At 54.4% G+C, this 7,975-nt stretch overlaps 1 protein-coding gene across 1 annotated transcript; it reads right to left on the bottom strand.

Annotated features, from left to right (window-relative positions):
- Positions 1-2,022: 2,022 nt before the first annotated feature.
- On the bottom strand, positions 2,023-3,642 carry LOC129696048 (luc7-like protein 3; the record flags this gene model as incomplete). The annotated part of the gene is made up of 2 exons (XM_055633454.1): positions 2,023-2,085; positions 3,595-3,642. Coding segments are annotated over 2 exons (111 nt in total), but the record flags the coding sequence as incomplete, so codon positions are not given.
- Positions 3,643-7,975: the final 4,333 nt, after the last annotated feature.

Raw genomic sequence — 7,975 nt, 5'->3', positions numbered from 1 at the left:
CAGCACCTCATATTCCGCTTACGGAGTCTGCATCCTGCGGGATGAACATTGAATTCTCCCAATTTTGTTAGCCCTCGCTGTCTCCTCCCCTTCCTCAGCCCTCGGGCTGTCTCCTCCCATCCCTCAGCCCTCGGGCTCCTCCTCCTCCTTTTTCCTTTCTTCTCTCCGCCTCCCCCCATCAGTCTAAAGAAGGGTTTCGGCCCGAAACATTGCCTATTTCCTTCGCTCCATAGATGCTGCTGCACCCGCTGAGTTTCTCCAGCATTTTTGTGTACCTTCGATTTTCCAGCATCTGCAGATCCTTCTTAAACAAACAAATAAAAATAAATAAATAAAAGTGACCATGATGCTACATTTGAATGAAAATTTAATGAGTTCCGTGGTAGGGAAGTTTAATGATTTTTGTTGCTCATCAACTAAGTGTACTAAGTGTACAATTCCATACATCTTCACAATCATAATATATATAAAGAAGATGTTGTCTGCAAGTATTCAGGATCGATTGCAGGATTTTCTTTAAACTAGCAAATCATTTTCAGGCTCTACACAGTCTCCCTTCAAAATTTGCTGTTAAAATTCAGTGGGAAGTAAATCCATGAAACCGAAGGATGACATGTAACCACGAGATGGTGCAAAAGAACAAAGCGTGCCCAGCAATTATGAGTATTTTAAGTCAGTGCACTGCCTTATGTTACTGTATTAGGCAGCAAGAGGGTTTTCTGGCAGATGTCTTTATGTGATGTTGTAAAAATGCTGACAATACTTATTTCCAACTCAGTGAAGCTCAGTGCGGAAAGCTAGGGAGGCTCGTAAGTGACATGGTGGCATAGCGGTAGAGCCTCACAGAGCCAGAGATCTGAGGTCGATCATGACCATGGCTGCTGTCTGTATGGAGTTTGTACATTTTCCCCGGTGACCCGCGTGGGTTTTTTCTGAGATCTTCGGTTTCTTCCCATACTCCAAAGACGTGCAGGTTTGTCGGTTAATTGGCTTGGTGTAAATGTAAAATTGACCCTAATGTGTGTAGGGTATTGATAATGTGTGAGGATCACTGGGGTCCGGGCGGACTCGGTGGGCTGAAGGGCCAGTTTCCGCATTGCCCTTATTCTTCAGGAAACGGGGATTTCACTCTTCCATCATGGATGAGACCATCACACGGATGACCTCGGTATCCTGTAGCTCTGCCCTTGCTCCCCCTCTCCCCAGTCGCAACAGAGACAGAGATCCCCTGGATCTCACCTTTCACCCCATCAGCTGTCGCATACAGGTTCCATCCCTCCCCCATCATTTTGTATTCCTTCGTTATTAACTCGTCCCCAGCCAACAATGGTCCATTGTGGGCTCCATATTTCCTGAGTCATCGATGCAGGTTCTCCCCTCTCTGGGCCTGTCCCACTTGGGCGACCTAATCTGCGAGTCCAGAAGAGTGCCTTCGACCTTCAAGCTAGAGGGCCCTCTCCTGGAAAGCTTCGAGCTGGATAGACCGGCCACATTCAAACCGCGAGCTGGATCGGCCGAACCGCGAGCTGAATCGAGTGGCCGCACACGCACGCACACACTAGTAGTGCAGTGGAGTGGGGTCGCTATTTACTTACAGGCACTCGGGGGCAGTCGTAGGCAATCTCCTTTGCTGACTAGGCTCATTGGAAATTTCAGGACCTAGCAAGACTTACCGGTAGGTAAAATGCCTGCTAAACTTTATTATACTTCTTAAAAGAGTCTCCCCTCCCCCCTTCTCCTCCCCTCCCCTCCCTGCTCTCCCCCTCCCCTCTCCCCCCCGGCTCCGCTGGCATAATGTCCCCCCCCACTATGGGGCCCTCTTCGGCCTTCTCCCGGGGGCGGCCTACAACCCTTCCTCCCCTGCTGTTCCATCTCTTCCCTCTTTTCTTTCCCCTGCTCTCATTTGGTTCTCACCTCACCCCTTCTCTCCCTCGTGTCGGAAGGCATTCCTCCGGTTGCCCCTTCTCTCTCTCCCCCTGGCCTCTTTTACCTTCTCCCTTCTTTCCTCCTCCTCCCCCTCTTCTATTCCTCTTTCTTCTTCTTCCCTTCATTTCTTTCTCTCTCTTCCTCCTCTCTCTCTCTTCTCTCTTTCCCCCTTTCTCCCCTCTCTCTCTCTTCCTCCCTCTCCCTTCTTCTCTCTCTCTCTCCCTCCCTCCTTCTCTTCTCTCTCTCCTCTCCCTCTCTCCCCTCCCCGTCTCTCTCTCTCTCTCTCTCCCCTCTACTATCCCCTCTCTCCCTCTCTTTCTCCTCTCTCTCTCTTTCCTCCTTCTCTCCTCTCCCTTTCTCTTCTCTCCTCTCCCCCTCCCCTCTCCTCCCTCTCCTCCCTCTTCCTCTCTCCCTTCCCTCTCTCTTCCCCTCTCTCTTCTGTCTTTCTCTCCTCTCCCTCTCCTCTCCCTCCCTCTCCCCTTCCTTCTCTCCTCCCTCTCCTCTCTCCTCCCCTCCTCCTTCCTCTCCTCTCTCACTCTCCTTTTCCCTTCTCCTCTCCTCTCCTCCCTTCCTCCTCTCCTCTCCCCCTCTTTCCCTCTCTCTCCTCTCCCTCTCTTCTTTCTCTCCCTCTCTTTTTCTCCCTCCTCTCTCTCTCCTCTCCTCTCCTCTCCTCCCTCTTCTCCCTCCCCTCTTTCCTCTTCCCCTCTCTCTCTCCCTCCCCTCTCCTCTTTCTCTCTCCCTCCTCCTTCCCCTCCCTCCTCCTCTTCTCTCTCTCCTCCCCTCCCTCTCCCTTCCTTCTCTCTTTCCTTTCTCTCTCTTTCCTCTTCCTCCCCCCTCTCCTTCCCCTTTCATTCTTTCTCCTCCCCTCTCTCTTCTTCTCTTCCCTCTCCCTCTCTCCTCCTCCCCTGCCTCCCTCTCCTCCCTTCTTCTCTTCTCTCTTCTCTTCTCTCCTCTTCCTTTCCTCCTCCTCCCCTTTCCTCCTCTCTCCCTTCTCCTTTTCTCCTCTCCTCTCCTCTCTCTCCTCCCCTCTCCCTTCCTCTCTTCTCCTCCCTCCTTCTCTCCTCTCCTTCTCCTCTCTCCCCTCCCTCTCCCTCTCCCTCTCTTCTCCCTCCTCTCGTCCTCTCTCTCTCCTCTTCTCTCTCCTTTTTCTCTCCCTCCTCTCCTCCCCTCTCTCTCCCCTCCCCTCTCCCTCCCTCCTTCCTCCCCTTCCTCTCCTCCTCTCCTTCTCTCTCTCCTTCTCCCTTCCCTCTCTTCCTCTCTCCCTCCCCCCTTCCTTTCCTCTCCTCTCCTCCCTCTCTTCTCTCCTCTCTCCTCCCTCTCCCCTCCTCTCTTTCCCCCCCTCTTTCTCCTCTCCTCTCCCCTCCTTCCTTTCTCTCCTCTCCTCTCCTCTCCCTTCTCTCCTCTCCTCTCTTCCCCCCCTCTCTCTCTCCTTCTCTCTCTCCCTCTCTCTCTCTCTCTCCCTCTCTCTCCATCTCTCCCTCTCTCTTTCTCCCTCTTTCTCTCTCCTTCTCTCCCTCTCCCTCTCTCTCTCTCCCCCTTCCCCTCTCTCCTCTCCCACTCCCTCTCTCCTCTCCTCTCTCTCCCTCTCCTCTCTCTCTCTCTCTCTCCTCTTTCCTCCTCTCTCCTCCCTTTCTCTCTCTTCTCCTCCTCCCTCTTCCTCCTCTCTTCCTCTCCTCTTTCTCTCTCCCCCCTCTCCTTTCTCCTCTCTTCCTTTCTCTCCCTCTCTCTCTCTCCCCTCCCTCCTCTCTCTCTCCCTCCTCTCCCTCCCCTCTCCCCCTCCTCCTCTCTCTCTCCTCTCCCTCCTCCCTCTCCCTCCTCTCCCCCTCCCCCTCCTCCCCCTCCCTCTCTCCCCTCTCTCCTCTCTCTCTCCTCCTCTCTTCTCTCCCTCTCTCTCCTCTCCTCCCTCTCTTCTATCTCATATCTCTCCTTCCCTCTTTCTCTCCTCTCCCTCTTCCTCTCCTTCTCTCCCTCCTCCTCTCTCCTCTCCCCTCTCTCCCTTCTCCTTCTCTCCTCTCTTCTTCTCCTCTCCTCTCTCTCTCCCTCCTCTCCTTCCCTCCCCTTTTCCTCCTCTCCCCTCTCTTCTCTTTCCCTCTCTCCTCTCCTCTCTCTCCCCCTCCTTCCCTCTTTTTCTCTCTCTCTTCTTCCACCTCTCTCTTTCCCCTTCTCACTCTTTCTATCTCTCTCTCTCCTTCCTACTCTCTCTTTCTCCTTCCCATTCCCTCTCCATCCCTCCTCTTTCTCCTTCCCTCTCCCTCTCCCCCTCTCCTTCCCTCTCTTCTCTCTCTTCTCTCTCCCCTTCCTTTTTTCCCTCCCCTCCCCTTCTCTTCCCCCTCTCTTCCTCCCTCTCTCTCTCTCTCCTCCCCTCCTCTTCTCTTCTCCTCTCTTTCTTTCCTCCTCCCTTCCCTCCCCTCCCTTCCCTTCTCCTTCTCTTTTCTTTCCCTCCTCTCTTCCCCTTCTCCTCTCTCCCCTTCTTTCTCCTCCCCTTTTCTCCTTCCTCCTCTCCTTCCCCTTCCTCTCCTTCCCTTCTCCTCTCTCTCCCTTCTCTCTTTTCCCTCTTCCCCCTCTCTCTTCCTCTCTCCCTCTCCCTTCTCTCCCCTCTCTCCCCTCTCTCCCTCTCTCTTCTCCCCTCTTCTCCCCTCTTCTCTTTCCTCTCTCTCTCCCCCTCCTCTCTCCCTCCTCTCTCTTCTCTCCCTCCTCTCCTCCCCCCCCTCCTCTCTCTCTCTCCTCTCCTCTCTCTCTCTCCCCCTCCCCCTCTCTCCTCTCTCTCTCTCTGTCTTTCTCTTGCTCTTTCTCTCTCTCCCACTCCCGCTCCCTCTCTCCTCCCCCCTCTCAACCTCTTCCCCCTCTCTCTCTCCCCTCTCTCTCTCTCCCTCTCTCTCTCCCTCTCTCTCTCCCTCTCTCTCCCGTCTCTCTCCCTCTCCCTTCTCTCTCCCTCTCTCCTCTCTCTCCACCCTCTGTCTCTCTCCCTCTCTCCCTCTCTCTTCTCTCCCTCTCTCCCTCTCTCTCCCTCTCCCTCCTGCTCTCTCTTTTTCCTTTCTTTCTTTCTCTCTCTCCTTCTCTCCTCCTCTCCTCCTCTCCTCTTCTCTCCTTCTCTCCTCCCCTCTCCTCTCTCTCTCTTCTCTCCCCTCTCCTCTCCTCCCCCCCCTCTTCCCCCTCTCTCTCTCTCTCCTCCTCCTCCTCTCCTCCCCCTCTCTCTCTCTCCTCTCCTCTCTCTCTCCCTCCCCTCTCCTCTCTCTCCTCCTCCCTCTCTCCCTCCTCTCTCCCTCCTCTCCTCCTCTCCCTCCTCTCCCTCTCCTCCCCCCCTCCTCTCCCCCTCCTCTCCCCCTCTCTCCTCTCTCTCCCTCTCCTCTCTTCTCCTCTCTCTCCCTCTCTCTCTTCTCTCTCCCTCTCCTCTCTCTCTCTCTCCTCCCTCTCCTCTCCCTCTCCTTCCTCCTCTCCTCCTCTCTTTCCTCTCCTCTCTCCTCTCCTCTCTCTCCTCTCTCCCCTCTCTCTCCTCCCCTCCCCTCCCCCCCCTCTCTCCCTCTTCCCCCTCTCTCCTTCCTCTCTCCTCTCTCCCTCTCTCCTCTCCTCCTCCCTCTTTCATCTCCCTTCCTCTCTCTCCCCTCTCCTCTCTCTTCCTCTCTCTCCTCTTCCCCTCTCTCTCTCTCCCCATCTCTCTCTTCCCCATCTCTTTTCATCTCTCTCTCTCTTTCTCCCCTCCTTCTCCCTGCTCCCTCTCTCATTCCCCATATCTCTCTCTTCCTCTCCCTCTTCTCTCTCCCTCCATTCCCTCCCCTCCTCTCTCCTCTCCTCATCTCTCCCTCTCCTCTCCTCTTCTCTCTCTCCTTCCTCTTTCTCCTCCCCTCTCTCCTCTCCTCCCCCTCCTCCCCCTCCTCCCCTCTCTCCTCCTCTCCTCCCTCTTCCTCCCCTCTCCCTCCTCTCTCCCCTCCTCTCCTCTCCTCTCCTCCTCTCCCCTCCCCTCCTCTCCTCTCCCCTCCCCTCCTCTCCTCCTCCTCTCCTCTCCTCTCTCCCCTCTCTCCCTCCCCCTCCCTCTCCCTCTTCCTCTTCCCCTCTCCCCCCCCCTCTCCTCTCTCTCTCCCTCCTCCTCTCCTCCTCCTCTCCTCTCTCTCCTCTCTCCTCCTCTCCTCTCCTCTTTCTCTCCTCTCCTCCTTCCTCTCCTCTCCTCTCCCTCCTCTCCTCCCCCTCTCCTCTCCTCTCTCCCCCCCCTCTCCTCTCCCCCCCTCTCTCTCCCAAGGTTCTATGACCAGAATGAGGCCATTCGGCCCATCGAGTCCCCTCTGTCATTCAATCATGGCTAATCGATCTCTCCCTCCCGCTCCCTTTCTGTCCCCGTCCTCTCCTCTCCTCTCCCCCCCTCTCCTCCCCTCTCCTCCTCCTCTGCTCTCGCTCCTCCTCACATCTCCCCCCCCTACTCTCCTCTCTTCCCCTCCTCTCGTCTCCCCCCCCCCTCCCCCCCTCCTCCTCCCCTCCCCTCTCCCCTCCCCCTCTCCTCTCCTCCTCCCCCCCCTCCTCCTCTCTCCCACCCTCCCCTCTCCCTCTCTCTCCCCTCTAGATATCCCGCCTGACATGCTGGTTATGCCCCTGTCCCACTTAGGAAACCTAGACGGAAACCTCTGAGGACTTTTTTCCCCCAGCCACTCCTCGCAACTGTTTCCGGAGGTTTTTTCCTCACGTTTCCTCCTCGAAAGTGTTTCCGCTTCTTCGATGTTCCGCGATTATTTCAAAAAATTCAAAACCAGCCGTGACTAAAAATAGGTTTGCCGTTTTAAAAATCGATTATTTTGTAGTCGAAGCTGGTTGCAATGCTAGTTGAAGGTGGTTGCTGGAGGTTGCAGGTAGTGGAAGGTAAGACCTTCTCCTTCTCCTCCCCTCCTTCTGCCCCCCCTCCCCCCCCCTCCCCCCCCCTTTCTCCCCCCCCCTCCCTTCCACTACCTGTAACCTCCGGCAACCACCTTCAACATTACTCTAGCATTTTGGGACAGGGGCATTACTCTAGCATTATGTGTCTGTCTTCGGTGTAAACTAACATCTGCAGTTCCTACTAACACATGCTATTGATTTAAAGTATACACCTTATTCTGGACAGGTGCTAGCCATACTTGATAATAAGATCCTGAAGAGATATGCAGCCAGTGAATGGCTGTTAGAATTGATTGAATTTAGCAAAAATGTTGAAGATCAAGTGGGGTGTAGCAGTAGAGTTGCTGCCCTACAGCTCCAGAGACCCGGGTGCGAATCTGACTATGGATCCTGTCCTTACGGAGTTTGCATGTTCTCCACGTGATGTGCGTGGGTTTTCGTCGGGTGCACCGGTTTCTTCCCACACTCTAAACGTTATTCTATTATCATGTATCTATATACTGTCTAAACGTTATTCTAATATCTATCATATAGTTTCTTATAATACACTACAGGTGCACAACCTTTTATCCGACAGCCTTGGGACCAGACACTTTTCGTAATTTGGAATTTGTCGGTCTTCGGAATGGAAATTTTTTAGCGTAGATTTTAATGGCTGGCTCAGTGGTAGAGTGCTCGGCTCATATCCGCAAGGTCGCGAGTTTGCGCCTTGATCCCGGCAGTTCCTCGGTCGCGAGTTTGAGTCTTCAGTGTAGTTTTTTTCTTGCAGAATAAATGTCTGTATGAAATGCAGTGTGTTGAATGAATTCCTGAATTTGTAAATGTGACCGCAGCATTGAATCACCTCCCGCACTCATGTCACCCTAGCGGGGCTACATGCCTTAGGCGGCCCTAAGGCGACATTTTCACACTCTTTATATCCGTGTGCAGCAGAGGCGCCAAACGTGAGCTTTGGTGTGCAGACGACATCCTGGAAAAAAAGGCCGGTTTCTTCCAGGTAGGCGATATACCCTCCCCCGCGCAATTATACCCTCCACTTCTCTTTTTAGTTCCCCTTTTCTTCCAGGACCCGACCCGAGGTTCCGCTGTCACCTCTGCGGGCCACCCCTCGGTGAACGCTCACTCAACTTTGTCTTGGGATTCCTACTCTCCCGGTCAAATATACCCTCACCTTCTCTTTTATGAATGG

The sequence above is a fragment of the Leucoraja erinacea genome, chromosome 4 (genome assembly GCF_028641065.1).
Source record: "Leucoraja erinacea ecotype New England chromosome 4, Leri_hhj_1, whole genome shotgun sequence".
Lineage (NCBI taxonomy): Eukaryota > Metazoa > Chordata > Chondrichthyes > Rajiformes > Rajidae > Leucoraja > Leucoraja erinaceus.
Note: the sequence above shows the minus strand (reverse complement) of the source record. Positions and strands in the feature narration are given on the sequence as shown.